The sequence below is a fragment of the Aulostomus chinensis genome, chromosome 11, assembly GCF_037954235.1.
Source record: "Aulostomus chinensis isolate RoL2024-O1b breed Wild chromosome 11, RoL_Achi_v1.0, whole genome shotgun sequence".
Classification (NCBI taxonomy): domain Eukaryota; kingdom Metazoa; phylum Chordata; class Actinopteri; order Syngnathiformes; family Aulostomidae; genus Aulostomus; species Aulostomus chinensis.
This window is the reverse complement of record NC_141330.1, coordinates 27343034-27361627: the sequence shown is the minus strand read 5'-3', so window position 1 is coordinate 27361627 and position 18594 is coordinate 27343034. Positions and strand designations below refer to the sequence as shown.

At 52.0% G+C, this 18594-nt stretch overlaps 2 protein-coding genes and 1 long non-coding RNA gene across 9 annotated transcripts in view; 2 read left to right on the top strand and 1 right to left on the bottom strand.

Annotated features, from left to right (window-relative positions):
* Positions 1–2901, top strand: part of nod1 (nucleotide-binding oligomerization domain containing 1) — a 12826-nt gene extending 9925 nt beyond the window's left edge. For all 5 annotated transcript variants that reach the window (XM_086219246.1, XM_086219245.1, XM_086219244.1 and 2 more), the window contains exon 12: positions 894–2901. In XM_086219246.1, coding sequence (XP_086075372.1) covers positions 894–966 — 73 coding nt within the window. In that variant the 3' untranslated portion in view covers positions 967–2901. The remainder of the gene's footprint in view (positions 1–893) is intronic.
* znrf2b (zinc and ring finger 2b) lies at positions 1544–18594 on the bottom strand. Of its 3 annotated transcripts, none has more exons than XR_015118609.1 (5): positions 17705–18594; positions 5817–5912; positions 5404–5509; positions 5033–5230; positions 1544–4938 (listed from the first exon to the last, which is right to left on the bottom strand). XR_015118609.1 is itself a non-coding variant. In XM_086219251.1 (5 exons), exons 1-4 carry the CDS (start codon positions 18075–18077, stop codon positions 5173–5175), a joined length of 633 nt encoding a protein of 210 aa, XP_086075377.1. In that variant the 5' UTR covers positions 18078–18593; the 3' UTR covers positions 1544–4938; positions 5168–5172. The 3 variants fall into 3 exon arrangements, 2 of the variants coding, with proteins under 2 accessions (XP_086075377.1, XP_086075376.1); XM_086219251.1 differs by having other exon boundaries at positions 5168–5230; positions 17705–18593; XM_086219250.1 differs by having other exon boundaries at positions 5172–5230; positions 17705–18593.
* On the top strand, positions 9424–10891 carry LOC147253895 (uncharacterized). The gene is made up of 3 exons (XR_015118610.1): positions 9424–9479; positions 9594–9747; positions 10632–10891. It is a non-coding gene; the product is annotated as an uncharacterized LOC147253895 (long non-coding RNA).

Sequence of the window (18594 nt, the reverse complement as noted above, 5' to 3'; positions counted from 1 at the left end):
CTGTCAGCTGCTGTCCTACGCCGCAGATCTACAGAGCCTAATAACATGGAATAAACTGCGGTGAGGAAGGGACAAGGTTCAGTTCAGGGGGGTTGCACTTGTTTTTCATCATTGTTAGAACCAGACCAAACTTCAGAAAACCGCATCGTGGCTGAATGCTAGTTAGCTTCGCTGCAATGACCACTAGAATGGTCGCGTACCGTCTGTAAAGTCATCCAAACCAAACGCCAGCATTAACAGAGTTAGGGTTGAGTTTAACATCGCTCTGACAAGGCGTGACCATTTCAAGATCCTGTTATTTGATCAGATACACACCTGGAACTACCTTGTGCTGCTTCCACATCTGGTCTGGGACTCACTCTGTCAGCTGCCAAGGTTTATTCTGGTTCATCTAAATCAGGTTCAGGATCAGTGTCTCGGTTTTTCTTAACAGTGTCGGAACTTGAGGGTAGCAGTTTTTCTCTTAACCCCAACAAACAATTTGTTTTGTTGACTGGAGCTGCGACGGGGCTTTTGAGATGCTGTGTCCAATCACTGCACCCGGTCAGGAAAGTAGTTCCGGTTACTTATCTGACACATACCTAACATCGGCCCATCATATTCAACAGTTTTTTTCACAGTGAATTTGTAGCTCAACCTTTTTTCTACTATTGAAGGCAAAGACTGTCTTAGAGGAAAGTTGGTGATGACTTCCGAGACCTCGTTCTGCTGCTACTGCTAGCGTTTACTGTGGCTAAGCTAACTAGCATCCAGCCGTCCAGTTGATTCTGGAGAGAGGGGCTTCTCTGCTTGTCTGGCTCTGACAATAAACCCAGTCAGCAGCATATTGTGTGAGAACGGTGTAAGAACGAGTGTCACTGCATGCATGATTGTGCCTGGTTGTGTTCCTACAGTGTGAAGGGAAACCAGGTCTCGGAGGAGGAAGAGAAACTGTTTCTGGGGGAGAAGAGGCTCCAATTCCACTGACAGGGTGCAGGGAGGAGGACTGTGGCACGCTCGACGCACGACGCTAGCAGACAGGTTCTCTCGGTTTGACTCATTTGGGCTGATCAGGGAGCAAAATCACAGCAGGAGAGTGTCTGAGACGGACAGTTTCACAAGGACTTGTCAAAGACAAAAAACCCCTCTTCCTTCCTCATTTGTCAGATTGGAGGTGTGTATGAATGTGTACATTTTATTTTATTTATTGGACTGTTTGTTGCGGTGCTTTTGGTGTGTTTCCGTCTAAAGGGGGAAAAACAACAGTATAAATACAATTCTCTGTTTGTGTGACCGATTTTGCTCAGATATGTAAACCAATGATGAAGGCAGACCGGCGAATTCTCAGATTATCAATCACGTACGACCAAAATTCAGCTCCTGGTGAATCTCACTCTGGATCAGAGGAGAGATGAAACATCTCGTCACATTTTTCGATCAGCCACGCTGACAATGCCAGAAATGTGTGTCATCACGGGGCCTAGACCCCAGGCCCTGACATCCCCTTCCAGCTGAATTGTCGCACAGAATATTGAGACAAAGCAGTTGTTCAGCAGCCGTTTATTGATGTTGAAAATATGCGCTGACGATGACATCACAAATCTCTCAATCCTGTTTGAGGCCACTGTTTCCTGGTTCGTCATCTCCCAGCCTTGTATGGAGCTCTGCAGGGGTCAGTGTTGGACCCCAGCGTGTGTGGAGGGCAGGCGCTCGCCGACACCAACCGCACTGAGACGCTGCTCGTGAGCTCGTGGATGTTCCCTTCACAGGTCTCCGACCAGGATGTCGAGTCACTGACACACATTCTGTGGATCTTTACCTTTGAGCTTGAGTGTAAACGTCGGTTATTTTTTGTTCTCTCTCGTTTCTCTTCTCTTAGAAATGTCTTTTATGCCCACCGGTATCTTTGTAATAGTCAGTCTACTCCAGCTCGACGCCAAACATGAATGAGGTACCGACCACAAATTCACTCTGGTTAGGGTTTACATAAAAGAACTGTTTATTGTGGTTCAGCACAAACTGTTACAATCCACTGGTAACACATTTGGCTCAGAGGTGCCCAGAAACGAACGTTTGAAACACGACACCAGGAAGTGCTCGCGATTGCGTAGGAGCTCGTAAGGCTCAGACTGTCGGGACTCCGTCGTACCTCCAGTCCAGCTGCCTTCGTGAGGTGGACAGCACCTGTAGTCCAGAAGCCCTGGTAGGTGTGCTGGGACGGGCCGCCCTCTAGGGAGGGTAGGGTCGCTGACTGTCCCAGCTGGACCATCTCACCACCTGGAGTCATGTGACTGACATCCCACACTAGTCTGGTCTGGATGTCTGACACCATTCAACCTTCTCACAGTGCTTTCCTCTTGTTCTCTGCTGCTGGTGGGAGGAGTCATGTTGCTCAGAGGACGGATGAACGCCATCATCATATCTAGAAAGGCCAGGTCTGTTACAGTTTTACTCTAAAACACAAGTGAATTCTCAGACGTTATAATTATCAGTATCCAACTTAGTCAGAACAGAATTAATTATTTGTGAGAGTCAGAGAGACCAGAGTTTGAGATGAGGGCTCAGCTGAGTCTGCAGCACCACCGTGTGGGGAAACAGTGAAGTACAGTAGTCAGAGCGCTGAGGCGTTTCTGCACCTCCAGCTGAGTCCCAGTCAGTTGAGATGTGATAATCCGGCTCACTGAGGAAGATGTAATAATATATTGCACCCACCAACGCCATCACGTCCTCTTGTACTGAGACGACAACTCTGCCTGTCAGTCTGGGCTCTTGTTCCTGTACGTCTGGGTTCATTCACATGGACCCACATGATTCTGCAGCATTCACCAACAGACATCACTTCTGCTACACGCGTGTCTTTCAGTGATGGCGTCACTCACTGATGCCAACGTCAGTGGTTTACAAATAAAAAGCTCCTGACTCCAACAAGTTCTGAGTTTTTGTCATGGCTGCTGGTTCCAGTGTTCTACCTTTACATTCAGTCGTTTTTAATCTCATCAATCATGGACCCAAAAAGGGTTGAAAATAGAGCCCAGAGTTAAGAGTGGAGACGTCTAAAGATGCTGAGCCTTGTCAGGCATCTCGAGGGAGGCGGTCACCATGGGGATGAAGAAGCAGCTTATTTGTTGTTAAAGAACATTAAAGATCTAGAAGAAATGATTCCTGATGAGTCCTGGAGCCTAGTGACATCACAGACGAGCTCCGCCTCCACGGTGAGTTCACCTGAGGGGGGATGGAGACCCTCATGTCCACTCACTGCTGTGTCTGCAGAACCTGGGACAAGCAGGTCACGCACCCCCCCAGCCAGCAGGCTCACACACAGACTACGTGGCTGATTGGCACCAAACTAGGTGGAGGGGCGGAGCCTAGACCCCAGAAGAACCCCTCCATAAATGTACCGCCACCTGGTGGCAACAAACTGCTTTACACTTCCTCCAAGATGATGCATCAGATCATCAGTCAGGGGTTATTGTGGAGACTGAGAGGTTACTGTGGCGAGGAGGCGGCCATGTTTGATTTTTAACAATAGACCAGGAAACTGCAGTAACTGTAGACATCTTCGGTTGAAGATGTCTACAGGCTGAGTTTAAGTCTTTGCGCCACCTAGTGGTTACAGGAAGTAAGCCTGATGGAACAAACACCACCTGACTCTGTGTCGACTTCACCTGATGCGCAGCAACATCACCTCCTGTACGCTAAGTGGACACAGGAGGTGATGTCTGCAGCACAGTCTGCTCTTCCTGCAACATCCAGATATCAACAGCCCCCCCCCCCCCCCCCCGATCTTGGCGTGGGTGCGAGGGTCCATTTGTCAGGCAAGTCTGATATCAGGTTTGATGGCCTTTGTGGTTACATTGGTGTTGTTGGAACTGTAGAATCACTGGGAGGAAATGAGCTCCTTCCACACGTCCAGGAGGAAACGTGTGGTTGCTGCCAAACCGTCATTTCAAACATGGTCCAGCATGCAGGCCTGGCTAGCGAGGCTGCGTCTTTACTTTCTTGTGCCTGGCGGGGTCAGAAGAGGACAAATGTTGGTGATAGCAGAGCTAAAACTGAGCTTTGGTGAGACAGAATCAGCGGCTCGCCTCCACGATTCACACAGTGATGCTAGAAAATGCCTCTTAGCTGCACATCCATCCATTGGATCATTCAGAGTCCTGCTGCACCTGGAGGCCCTTGACCCGCCTCAGCAGACTCCCTTCATCATTACAGGGATCCCTATCAATGTCTGGAAACCCTCTTCTGCTGTGTTCCTCAGAGGGTCCTGGGACCCCCTGGACTCTGGAGCTGAAACCACAGAACTGATCAAAGCCGGTCCGACATGTAGAGGAGGAGCTCGCTGCTGTGAACCTGCTCCACTTCAGTCCTCCTGAGACCATGAGTTCTGAACTCTGGGTTCAGATCCTGGAGCTCTCAGTCCTTCATAGTCTTTATCAACCAACGGGGATCAATGTTTGTCCCAAGATACTTTTCAAGGTCAAGAACTAATTTCCGGCTCAGCTACAACAAGGTTGAGCGTGTGTGTGTGTGTGTGTGTGTGTGTGTGTTTGGGAGAATATTCGCAGTTGATTGGCACCTTTATTGCAACAGCTTCCGTTCTGAAAATGTTGGTGCTGTTGCTGACAACGGTCTGATCGTGTGAACATCTGGCTTGTGCTCCAGCGTGGTCGCATGACAACAAGGCACTGAAGGAGGAGAGGAGGGAGGTCCTCCACCCCCCGTCCTCCACCTCCAGGACCAAGTCCAGAGTCTGGCGGTGGAGGGAGGAGAGGATGTGAGGGGACCAGCAGTCTGGGTGTGCAACAGTGTCCCTGAAGATTGTTGTGTCGAGAGCTGGCACGCCGTGGTTCTACATTCCTGGGGGTGGGGGTGGGGGGGGGGGGTCAACGTGATCACAGTGGCGACGGTGTCAATCAGCCTCGGGATCCTCTGAGTAAATCACATGTCTGTGGGCGGGGCCTGTCACGCAACAACCAACACATCAGAGTTAGAAGAGACCATCAGTTAACACGATGGCAGGCTGCCAGGCGTCAGCAGCTGCACGTGGACGCACCACATCTGTCAGACAGGAAGTCGTCACAGCGGGTCGATCACGTGTCTGTGTGGGTTTCACATCTATATGTACAGCCAAGTCACGCATCCCCTGCCCGACGAGCTGACGGCGTCCTGTCTGAACAGCTGCTGTTACCTGCCTCAGTCAGACGGATGCTCCGGACACGATCTGTTCACCTCGAACCACTCGTCGATGCAGCTGGAGGAGAGAAACAGCTGTTAGCTACAGGCCGCTTCAGGAAGGGTCGCTTCTCTCCGGATGCTCTCACTCTAAACTGTGTGGAGCTGTGAATGAGTGCGACTGGTCTACGTGTGAGTCCTGAGATGGGCCAGCAATCTGTGAGGTCATGGCGGCGTGCAGGCTGGTCATACCCTTTATGGTAGATACAGAGGCAGGGCAGGCGAGCGATGGTGTCACCCTGCAGCAGCTCCTCCAGGCAGATCACACACTCTCCTGTATCCTTGGTCAGGACGTCCTCTGACAGACAGAGAGAGAGAGAGAGACACACACACACACACACGCAACAGTCATTTTCTACTCTGACAATGATTTTTATTGTGGAGGAAGGAGAAAACATTCCATCAGCCTCTATCAGCACCATAGTTTGTCCTGTGTGAAGAAGATGGCGTTGACCTCTGACCTTGAAGCGTCTCCTGCTGCTGTTTCATTCCCCTGCACTGGTTAATAGTTTTGCCCCTTAAACTCAGTAAATACTCATTTATCAGGTGGTAACCTGGCTGGTCAGTCCTGGACGAGCATGGATGCAGAGAGAGAGCAGGCTCACCGTTGTACGTCACTCTGGGTTTGGTCAAACACAGGACCAGGTGAAGGTCCATCTCATCAGAGGCCACGGACTTGGAGCACACAGGACACTTGAAGTCTGGAGGGAAACAAAGACGTGGAGCAGTGAAGACGAGATCGGAGGTGGCTGAGGAACGTCTCTGAGGTCAGGTGCTCGAAAGATCAACTCAAGATTTGAATCCCCAGGTTTGTTTCTCCTCTCGCAGCACTCAGACGACTCAGCTCCAGTTTGGGCTCTGTTCCTCTTAAACCGGCACCGAATTAAATCTCCACAAAAATCACAACAGGATGTGAGCTATCATATTTATGATATATCAAACGTTCCATCTTCCATTCCTTCCTGTCATTTTTTATTCTGATCTTTCACTGTAGCGTATAAAAGGAGTGATGCACATTCTGTCCACCAGAGGGCATTCCGGCACACCAGTACACAGGAATACTCACAAGGCCAGAGATTAATCCTCCTCATCAGAGGTGACAGAAGGATTTTGTTTTCACATGTGAGAGATTCCCCCACTTTGGTTCTCCATCCATCCATCCATCCACCCATCCATCCACCCATCCATCCATCCATCCATCCATCCATCCATCCATCCATCCATCCATCCACCCATCCATCCATCCACCCATCCATCCATCCACACATCCATCCATCCATCCACCCATCCATCCATCATCCATCCATCCATCCACCCATCCATCCATCCATCCATCCATCCACCCATCCATCCATCCACCCATCCATCCACCCATCCATCCATCCACCCATTTATCCATCCATCCACCCATCCATCCATCCATCCATCCATCCATCCATCCACCCATTTATCCATCCACCCATCCATCCACCCATCCATCCATCATCCATCCATCCATCCATCCACCCATCCATCCATCCACCCATCCATTTATCCATCCATCCATCCATTCACCCATCCACCCATCCATCCATCATCCATCCATCCATCCAACCACTTTCTACACAGCTTATCTGTTAAGGATCGTGGGGGTGGGGGGGCTATCACAGCTGACAGTGGGTGAGAGGCGGGGTTCACCCTGGATGGGTTGCCATCAGGAGCAGTTCGGGGCTCAGTATCTCGCTCAAGGACACTTGGACGTGGTCACCGGGGGAAGTGGGGATGGAACCAGCGACCCTGCAGTTGCTCGATGGCCGCTCGCCCTCTGAGCCACGCCGCCCCTCACTTTAGTTTTAAGAATGTTCAGAAGTCCTTTTGAATGACGTCTAATCTTTACAGTTTTATATTTGTTCAAACGGTCCTGATACCTGGACCGGTGCTGAGACCTACAGCTGTCCCTCCATAGACACTCACACTCGTCCTGGACAGAGAAGACTGAGCTGCTCCACATCTCCACCCACCATGCATTGATATGCCCTCTTTTAAATGTTAACATGAGTGAAGGCACTGAATGTTACAATATAAGTTACAAAACCGCTGATTTCAAATGCTAATAAAAATCCATGAACGAACAGAAGACAGAACCCAAACACCTCCCACAGGCTGCAGTGCATATCAGCGCAAGTATGAGCAGAGACAGTACGTTAGGCCACGCCCCCTCCGTGCTTGCATGTCTGAGCTCAACGTGATTGACGGCTGATATGTGAGCAATCTCGCCACTCGTCAAGGCCACTTCCTGCTGCCTTGACCGTGCAGCATCTTAGGGGGCCACTGAGACTGTGGTTCAGCCCCAGCTGCTCTGAACCGGTTTCACCCTCATGGCCACCAGACGCTTCTGGTCTCCTGCTGTCTCACCGCAACAATCGAGAAGAGCAAGTGAGTGTTTCACCGAAGCACAACTAGACTCCATTTACGCTGAACACTTCAACTTGGACTCGATGAAGAGACTGAAGGAGATGCAGTGGTTTTATCCTGCCTCCATCGTAACACGGAGAAAAGATGAATGATGTCACTTCCATGCCAATACAGACAGCATGTACTACTAATCATATCCTCATGTACTACGTCAGATCTAATAGTACTTAGTACTTTGCTGGCACAGATAGCACCGTCACCACAAAGTGTCACTACTGTCTGCATTTTGAGTTTGTTTGCTCATTAGTTTACCTCATCATGAAAGTAAAATGTTGCTCTTTCAAAGGTGTTTCATACCTGCCGTCCTCCTCGCTACACGTTTGGCTATCAGAGCAACTACAAAGGTAAATTAGAAAATACAGACAACTGAACAAATCACTCTAAAACACGTGACATGCCAGCTTCCTGTTGGACTACAAACATACCTCGTCCCTGACATGCTAACATTCTGTTGGACTACAAACATACCTCATCCCTGACATGCCAGCTTCCTGTTGGACTACAAACATACCTCGTCCCTGACATGCTAACATTCTGTTGGACTACAAACATACCTCATCCCTGACATGCTAACATTCTGTTGGACTACAAACATACCTCATCCCTTACATGCTAACATTCTGTTGGACTACAAACATACCTCATCCCTGACATGCTAACATTCTGTTGGACTACAAACATACCTCATCCCTGACATGCTAACATTCTGTTGGACTACAAACACACCTCAGTGTCCTTAGTGACCAGCAGCCTGTTGCACCTGCTAGTTTTCTGTTGAGATAGTGTTTATAAAGACACTCGAAATGTTACTTTGACATGGTTTCTATCTCCAGCAGTCATACAAACAACAAATCCAGTCTCCCTGTCACGGGTCATTAGGGTTACAGAGGGGAAGAAGGTCTTTATTGTTACGGTTACAGGGACCAAGTCCAGCTCTTCTTATCAGGGGGCTGTTATCAGAGCAGCTGTGAGCGGCCGGCCTCAGTCAACAGTCGAGGAGAGGAAACGTCTACGTGCAGGGAAACTGAGGCGATGATTACGAGAGTGCAATCAGACGGCGACTTCCCTGCCACTTACTTGCGTTCATCATACCACACTCACACAAACACATCACACACATGAACGCACAAACCACAGGACACCCCCTCTCTACAGCTCCTGACCAAGAGGGACGCGGGTCCTAGGTGTAGCCACCTGCGAGAGACGAGACTGAATCGCCACAAGACGTCATTCTGACAGAAGCCAGAAGTCAAAGCTGCACACCCTTCATGAGGCTGATGACTCATCCGGCCGGCCGCGCGGCTCGGCTCTCTCCAGGAAATTAGACTGCAGAATGCGTCCTCGTGCACTTGTGACTGAGCTCGTACCTGCAGAGCTGAACCTGAGTAGCCTGCAGCTGTCCACTGCAACTGTGCTTTGCCGCCAGACGGCAGGATTCCGTTGCCGTGAGTCATGAAAACAAACGGTGAATGAAGTCTAGAATGTAGCATGATGATCGGAAACATGCACCGCCTCAGGCCAACAACGCGCGTAGTAAATTACCCCCAACAACAGAGGAACGGTGGAACAGATCAGATGAGGCAACGGAAGAAATATCTGACACAACCAGCAGCCAAAACAACCGTGTAATTAAGGAAAGTAGAGCCGGAGGACCTCGAGTCACAGCCATGATTATTTAAAAGGATTATTTCATGCACTTCTTTCACAGTCACCACACACTGATGGGCTCTGTGCAGTAAATGTGCTGAGCTATCAAAGGAAATGTTGTAACCCAATCAACCCTGATGAGCGAGGCTGAGGGAGCCGTTCTAAAGGTCCGTTATCTGAGTCTATCACAGTTGTTACGACACATTTCTTGAAGCTTGCCACCCTTTTCTCAAACACACTGAGCATTCATTACACACTGCATGCGTCTGCTCACCCCACAGCGGGCCACCTCGAGGAGGGAGTCGTGGTGAAAGACTGAAACACCCAATGACAAAAGGGTGTGTCTTTCCTCAAGACCTGAGATTCTACTCTGGCTCAGGTCCCTCTCCTGTACCCATCGTTGGACTACAACTCCCAACTAAAGGCAAACCCGCTGTAAGTTTCTACAGGTGCTCACCACCTGCTGGCACATTTGTGAACATCTCGTCCTGAGTTTTCTGGATTCCAGTTCTCATACTTTGACATCCCAAGTGCATCACAGTTGGTAGATGCGTTTAGGATCTACAGCTCGGGCCCAGCCAGGGGAACATCGTTTCTAGTTTTGCCAAAAGAGCGTTTGATTCGGACCTGTGAGCGTCTGCTTCAGGATACGAGCTTTAGCTCAGATCACCAGTTTGACTTAAGGCAGACAGAGGAGGAAGAAACATGCGATGCTAATTATTTTGACTGATACTGCAGTTGTGAAATGATTCATAAAATCAGCGTCTTCATTCCTGTGTCATTATTCGCACCTTAATTGAAAACCGTGTTGGAATGATGACGGTGTAGTTTTTGTGGAGATGGCGAGCTGGGTTAGCAACCCCAGCACCATTATTTACTTTGACTCTCACGTTCTGCCTTGAGGCCATAATTTCCATCAACTCTCCATTAATTGTTCAGCGCCGTCTCCACAGCCGTTATCTGTGTTCATCTCGGTGTTGATTACGACAGGGTGAGGAGCCCTGTGAGGAGGCTCGCCTGTGGCCCCGAGTCAGCACATTTGGGACTCCATCCTATCACAGGGATTTATGAATCATCATGTCATCGATCTGTTCATTGATCAGTGGCCAGCCCTGCGGCAGCGCCCTCAAGTGTTGGACGGGTCTGCTGGTTTGACTTTCACCCTCAGCTCACGTGAAGGTGTCTCTTCTTAACTTCCTGTGGTCACACGCGGAGCGACTGATCACGCCACTGCTGACTCCCACAAAGCTGTCATGTGACTGTGCTGTGGCTTTCCATCAAGACGAAAAAAATCCTCTTCCTGTCTTCCTTTGTTCAAGGCCTTTGTTTGGCTGTGATGATGTCATACACAACTTCCTGTAACGCAATAAGGTCCCAATGAGCCTTCGGAGGACGTGTTCCAAACCGCCGTTAGACAGACAGATGGCTCGGCGACGACAGCGCTTCCAGAGCTTCGTCCACGGCTGCAGGAGCGCCGCGAGTCGCTAGCTTGGTCCCTGAACAAGTCTTTTATACCACCTCATTCCTTTTTCTGCTCTGGCAGTTCTCACCTCTCACCTGTGGACTCTTTTATGTTACTGAGGGAATTTTAACGTTTCAGTCTTGATAAGAAGGGGCCTGGGTCATCGATTGCTCGACATTAAGAGGAAACTCTACTTTTATTAGGTTTTGGTCTGTTTTGTCAGGCCTGATCAGTTACGCACTGAAACCTCCCAGTGCCGTGCTTCTACTGGTGACTTGGAAGCGGCAATGCTTTATTTATTATTCTGGTTTTGTCAGAGCTGCTCTGAGATTCTTCTGACTGGAAGTCAAACGCTTCTGTAGCTGGTTTGTGAACCCAAGCCAGCTCCTGCACCAGCTCCTGCAGCCTCCTGCACCAGCTCCTGCAGCCTCCTGCACCAGCTCCTGCACCAGCTCCTGCACCAGCTCCTGCACCAGCTCCTGCACCAGTTCCTGCACCAGCTCCTGCACCAGCTCCTGGAAGCCTCCTGCACCAGCTCCTGGAAGCCTCCTGCACCAGCTCCTGCAGCCTCCTGCACCAGCTCCTGCACCAGTTCCTGCAGCCTCCTGCACCAGCTCCTGCAGCGTCCTGCACCAGCTCCTGCACCAGCTCCTGCACCAGCTCCTGCAGCGTCCTGCACCAGTTCAAGCACCAGCTCCTGCACCAGCTCCTGCAGCCTCCTGCACCAGTTCCTGCACCAGCTCCTGCACCAGCTCCTGCACCAGCTCCTGCACCAGTTCCTGCAGCCTCCTGCACCAGCTCCTGCACCAGTTCCTGCAGCCTCCTGCACCAGCTCCTGCAGCGTCCTGCACCAGCTCCTGCACCAGCTCCTGCAGCGTCCTGCACCAGTTCCTGCACCAGCTCCTGCACCAGCTCCTGCACCAGCTCCTGCAGCCTCCTGCACCAGCTCCTGCAGCGTCCTGCACCAGTTCCTGCACCAGCTCCTGCAGCGTCCTGCACCAGCTCCTGCACCAGTTCCTGCAGCCTCCTGCAGCCTCCTGCACCAGCTCCTGCAGCGTCCTGCACCAGTTCCTGCACCAGCTCCTGCAGCCTCCTGCACCAGTTCCTGCACCAGTTCCTACACCAGCTCCTGCACCAGCTCCTGCAGCCTCCTGCACCAGCTCCTGCACCAGCTCCTGCAGCCTCCTGCACCAGTTCCTGCACCAGCTCCTGCACCAGTTCCTGCACCAGCTCCTGCACCAGCTCCTGCACCAGCTCCTGCAGCCTCCTGCACCAGCTCCTGCAGCCTCCTGCACCAGCTCCTGCAGCCTCCTGCACCAGTTCCTGGAAGCCTCCTGCACCAGCTCCTGCACCAGCTCCTGCACCAGCTCCTGCACCAGTTCCTGCACCAGTTCCTGCACCAGCTCCTGCACCAGCTCCTGCAGCCTCCTGCACCAGCTCCTGCACCAGTTCCTGCAGCCTCCTGCAGCCTCCTGCACCAGCTCCTGCAGCGTCCTGCACCAGTTCCTGCACCAGCTCCTGCAGCCTCCTGCACCAGCTCCTGCACCAGCTCCTGCACCAGCTCCTGCAGCCTCCTGCACCAGTTCCTGCACCAGCTCCTGCACCAGTTCCTGCACCAGCTCCTGCACCAGTTCCTGCACCAGCTCCTGCACCAGTTCCTGCACCAGCTCCTGCACCAGTTCCTGCACCAGCTCCTGCACCAGCTCCTGCAGCCTCCTGCACCAGCTCCTGCAGCCTCCTGCACCAGCTCCTGCAGCCTCTTGCACCAGTTCCTGCACCAGCTCCTGCACCAGCTCCTGCACCAGCTCCTGCACCAGCTCCTGCACCAGTTCCTGCACCAGCTCCTGCAGCCTCCTCCACACAACCCACCGTCTCGTCTCAGGGTCGTGAAGACACTAACAAAGCTGTTATCTTATGTTCAATGTAATGATGATGAAATCAAATATCAAGTTTGTTAAAAGTCTGTAAACCAATGATCAGTTAGTTTGTTGGTTTGTGTTAGAGACTTGGGAGGTCTGTTCCTAAAGCAGGTCCAGCAGGAGCTGGGAGTCCAGCTGAGGAGGGTCTGATCTGGGGATGAGACAGATGAGAGAAGGGCTTCTGCTGGACCTCAGGGCCAAACCCACCAGAGAGGCAAGGATGCTTTCATGTTTGCATCAAAGAGGCACTTGTGGTACCAAACATCAGGACCAGTCAATCAAAAGGCACCTGGATTATTTATGTCCACACACAACACCTCATTTCCCCAGACTGACCATATAACCCCACATGAAGGCTCGCTGAGGAGGAGGAGACATGGCGGCAGCAGCAGGTGGCGGTCTGTGCAGAGGCAAACAAACCCCAGACGCCCTGATGCTGAATATGTGGAGGGGGCATGTCTGCAGGACACACACACACATACACACACACACACACACACACACACACACTGAAAGTACACTACTGGCTGAGTGCTGGTTCTGTTCTTAAAGGGCTGAAACCACCAAATCAGTGTTTCTCTAACTGTTGAACCGTGTATGACCTCAGACACAATGAGACACTCCAAGAATTAGAGTGGCGTCGCCACTACTCAGCTACACACGGCTCACGCAGTCGTTACAGCGCGTGGGTACAAATGATAGCGGCTATCTATGATATGGTAGAGAGTTGGTGATCAGGGGATCCAGTGGTCTTTGGAGCAAACAATCACCTCATCAATGGCTGATTAAAACGTGATGGCCTCTCGGAAGAAGCCTCTCACTCACACTCTCACACACACACACACACACACACACACACACACACACACACACACACACACACGCAGCAGCAGCAGCAGCAGCAGCCAGAGCTCCTGGGTGTCAGCAGAAGCAGGTGCGTCGTGCTCCGGCTTGGCGTGCGGCGTGAGTGACAACGTTTCATTTTGAGTAAGTATTTCTGGGATCCTCTGCGTACCTCTGAGGGAGCTCACGAACCATAGGTTGAGAAGCAGTGCACTAAACAGTGAGCCGTGCCAAGGAGAGAAGAGCTTTGACTTCCTCATCAGTGGAAGTCAGTCAGTGATACATACAAATAATTTGGGGTTTTAGGAGGAACCCCCCAGTCCAGGGGGCCTCGGTGTGTCGTGTAGACAGCCGAGCCTTCACTGAGGCGTCAAATGTCCTAAAGATGGTGGAGCAGTTCAGCTGCCTTCATACAGTGACATCAGGGCTCACGGATGCAGGAAACAACCTCCAGCACACGCGTCAGGCGGCCGGCATCCCAACATGTGTTCAACTACTTGTGTATTGATGCAATTCAGCTGGGATCATTCAGCACTGCCAGAAACTCGGTGCTACTTGTGTTAAAACGGCTACCTGACTAATGACCATCAGGAGGAACTGATTACAGAAACCTGGTTAGGGACTCAGAGCGTCTCTCCCCACCTCCAGACTCCAGCAACTCAAGAAGAGGAGCAGCGAGCTTCCAACCTGCGTGACGTCACTGCGGTGCTGTTCACACGAACGGACTGAGCAGCAGAGATTAGGAGGGCAGAGAGCCGCCAGCTTAACTCATCAAGGTAGATTTCAGCTAACCTGCAGCGACTAACACCAGCAGGGCTCAGCTTAGCGGTGCATGATCTCCTGGAACATCTCGCTGAGCATTTCCTCACACTGGCGTTGCTCTCAGCAGACGAGCGTGAGCGCTTCTTCATGAATCACGACAGCTTGCCACATTAAAGCCAATCTGGTTTTGGCTCGATGGGGAGACCAGGCGGACGCTATCAGCCTGCTTCTCCTCCTCCTTCGCCAGGCAGCTAAATCACCGCTGCGGCTCCACTGGGCAAATCTGCTCTCGTGAGGTTCTACTAGCACGGGAACAAGAACACAGTTGCCATGATAACACAAATATCAAGAACGTGAGCTGAAACTTTTCCCTCCCAGCATGGAAGTGTTGCTGTTTGAACAAACACAGTTTCACCACAGCCTCACGTTACGCTACAACAGTGATGCATGGAGACAGGGTTCAGAGGGCCGCTACCTGGCACCGCTACGTAAACGGGTTGGTGCTGAAGCGCTGATAAGCTCCTTGCTGGTATTGATACTCATGATGTGCAGCTGCCAACTGTCCTGATGGTGCTGAAGCTGCCGGCGCCACACAGATCACGGGTACTGAGACGTGCGGTCTATTCTGATCTTAGTCGTAGCATTGATGTGTGTTTACACCTAAATCTCCCTCTCAGGTTCCACTGGAGGTTTGCAGCTTTTTGCATCACGAACATCAGTCAAACATCTTCACGGCGCCGCTCCAGCCCCCGCAAGGGTCGCCAACTTCCGGAGTTCTGCATTTTTAGCAAGTGCTTCCAGGTCCAGTTTTAGAAGGAGCGCAGTGATGTAATGTGGGCGTGTCCTCAGGCATCACCCTGTCTCTGATCTGTAGCATGCGACCAAGAACATGAATGGAAGAAGAAGAAACTCACGTAAATGACTTGATGGAAATGTTGTCCAATCAATAGTTGATTATAGGTTATTGATGTCTGCCACACACCAGAGGAGCAACTACAACAGACAAATGAAGACATTTTTATCTGCTTCTCCTCCTCAAGTAGGACACACACGCACACACACACACACACACGCACACACACAGGTTCTTGTGTGGGATTAATGTGTCAAAGGTTAAAGCTGCATTTCCTCCATGATTTCCACCTCCGTCAGCGTTCTGCAGTGAAAAATTGAAGCACTGAAGATGTCCGACCTCCACACTCTTCAGTCTACAGCACTCTTTGTGTGTGTGTGTGTGTGTGTGTGTGTGTGTGTGTGTGTGTGTGCAGACCCAAACATGGGATTTGTCCAGGCAGCCTACTTGAGAAAGGAGAACTTGAGGAACTGAGTTAATTATTACACGCCCGTCTGCTGACTTGCACATGAACAACCTTCTGTGTGTGTGTGTGTGTGTATGTGTGTGTGTATGTGTGTGTGCACGCGCGTATGTGTTTTAGTGAACAGACTCAGCTGCACACACAAGCAGTCCAGTATGAAGGAAAAAGACCAAAGGGACTCTTAGGAACAATGAGTTCTGATAATTGAAGCATCACAAAATGACACCACACACACACACACACACACACACACACACACACACACACACACAGTCTGGTCCGCAGCAGTTCGACTGTGTCTGTCACCTCCATGAACACGGCCATGTGTCAGCCATGATGACATCACTTGTGCTGCAGAACCAGCTGGTCGAGCCCACTGGCAGCCTGGACCTCTGGTTGCCGTGGTAGCAGGTCAAGAGGTCACGCCAGTGAGCGTCTGTGTCGCGTGTTCATGCTCCAGACTCACAGGAAGAATTAAAATGACCCAAGCTTTCAGTCTAACTCTCTCTGGGGGAGCTTCTCACGACGATGCAGTTTAGGGGGAGATGTGAAAAACAAGCTTGAGAAATGACGAAGAAGTAGAACGGCTGGCGAACTCGGACTCACGCCCAGTTTGCTGTTGAGCACCACCTCGCCGGGCTGCTGATGATCACGTTACGAGAAAAATACCACAAACATGGTTGACATTTGAGCCTCCAACCCTGGACTTGAACCAGTGACCTTTGGTCACGGCGCTGAAGTTAACCCCGTCAGAGCCAAATATGGCGGTTCAGTACTGTAGCCGATGTGACAGGTATCAGAAGTGTGTAAATTCCTTGGGTGCCCAAGTCAGCCACACCTGTGAGTACTGGTTTCTGTTTCAGTACACGAGGAGCTCCTAGACCAGCTCCCAGACCCGGTTCCCACGGCCCCGCCGCCCCAGTTTCATGGACCAATCGTGTTTCCTTTCCTACATGACGTCTGTCCTCCATCTCTCGGCTGACTCCTGGGAGCCTGATCATCTCACACAGCCACTGCGAGGGAAGCACCAGTGTGTGCTACTGGTTACCAGTTCCTGAAAGGAACAGTTCGGTACACACGTGTGTAACAGTAGTGAGGTGCTGACATCATCGATGACCTCACAGAGAGGTTAACCTCATACTCATGCTTCATTTCACGCAAAGCTGCTGCAGCCCAGTCCAGGAAACAAGAGTCACCTGATCGAGACGACCTGAACCGAGTGGCATCCTGTCATCAGGTAACTCAGGGCGCCGCAGCAGCCGCCGCACGAGATCAATGACATCACAAGGAGGGTCACACTGTTTATGTTAACAACACACAAGTGTGTATCTTTACACACATGATGGTGTGTAATCCTCACACTCCTTTTTCACATGAATGCACGCATGTACACACGAGGCCTCACACAACGCCAACACAGCCGAGCGCCAGCACGACTCCGGCCCGCCGCGTCTCCTCCTTCAGCGTCGAGGGACTCCAGGTTCCATCATTGAACATTTGTGGCGCCACCACATATTGATTTGCTGTTTTTAGATTATTTGCAGTCTTACATCAGTGGGAAGCTGCACACTACATGTTGATTCTCTCTCTCTCTCTCTCTCTCTGTCACACACACACACACACACACACACACACACGGTGGTGGCAGGGACCAACCAGCCCATTACGGGCCCAACATCTTGGTGAAGGACTCTGGCAGCCTGGTCCAACACTGTCCACGCGTGTTTACCGAGATCCGCTCTGCTCCCGCGGAGTCTGGAGGAGCCGCCGGCCGGCCGGATCTCCCGGGTCGCTACTGTTACCAACAGATGCTGGATTCGTGAGTGAGAAGCAACACGTTATCAATACCGAGATGAAGCTCATCACTGGGCCCGTCAGCCGGCTGAGGTCGTGACCTCATCCCGGTCCATCAGCCGGCACATTCAAGAGCAGCAAACGTGGAAGTCGCCACTAAAACATCACGAAGATGATCGGTGAAGACCAACGTGACAACTGTTTACAACAGACCTGCACGTCATAAATTCAGTGTGTGAACCAGGACCAGGACCAGGCCCTGATGTGTCGGTGTCTTGGCGGTTCTGTCGTCTTACCTCCGAACATATGAGGCGAGAGGTGCGCCGGCAGTGACCCGATCAGCAGCCGGTGACCTTCGCGCCCTCCGCCGGCGCGCTCCTCCGGGCTGCTGCCGCCGGACTCCGGAGAGCTGTACGCTCCGCTGCTGTTCGGAATGTTGATACCGGACGGTGGTCTGGTACCGGAGGCTCCGGCAGATATCGCCCTGGCTGCGGTGTGCTGGCGGGCGCCGGACGAGGCTCCGGACCCGTGGTAGCTCATACCCCCGGCCGTGGTCCTGCTACTCCCGTTGCTGCTGGTCGTGCTGGAGGGCAGGTCCGAGCCAGAGTAGGCTCTGGTTCGCCCGTTAGCAGCGGGGTTAGCGGTCGGGCTGCTCTGCTTCGCCCCCATGTTCACTCCAGTAGTTTCGCTGGAAATATTAGCGAGCCGCAGCTGGACAGTGCGCCAGATTTGCGACGGGGGAGACGGCTTTGCGGGTCAAACGTCCTGCAGGAAGAAGACCGCCACAAACTCCCATCGAGGAACCTGCGAGTCAGAGGGACGTTAAACCGTCCGGCTGTGACGAAACAGACGCGCCGTTGAGAGTAAAACTTTAGAAGCGGTCACCATCGCAGTCCGCCAGCAGGAGCGGAGATTGTGCTGAAGGTGACGCGGGTCTTCCGGGTGTGCTGAGCCGCCACTGAGGACCTGCTCCGCCGCTGCACGCTCCGTGTCCGCTCCGCCATGCTCCCGAGCATCGTGACGGAGCAGCGCCGGGCTCCCCGCGCCTCCCTGGCTGACTACACGAAGCTGCTGTGTAGAACCAAGTCTGGCACAGAACCGCTGTAGCTGTGGCAGCTGTCACTGTAGCCGAGCTCACCGGTATTTCCGCTTTGTGTTTTCAAAATAAAGCCGCTGCAGCTTTTAC

What these genes read in the sequence shown, in the direction of transcription:
- znrf2b (XM_086219251.1), bottom strand. Translation starts at nt 18,077, where the DNA reads ATGGGGGCGAAGCAGAGCAGCCCGACCGCTAACCCCGCTGCTAACGGG. An exon ending in CTCGCCTCATATGTTCGGAG is followed by an intron (nt 5,913 to 17,704) that starts GTAAGACGACAG and finishes GTTTCCCTCCAG; the next exon opens with ACTTCAAGTGTCCTGTGTGC. An exon ending in CTCTGTATCTACCATAAAGG is followed by an intron (nt 5,231 to 5,403) that starts GTATGACCAGCC and finishes TCTCTCCTCCAG; the next exon opens with CTGCATCGACGAGTGGTTCG.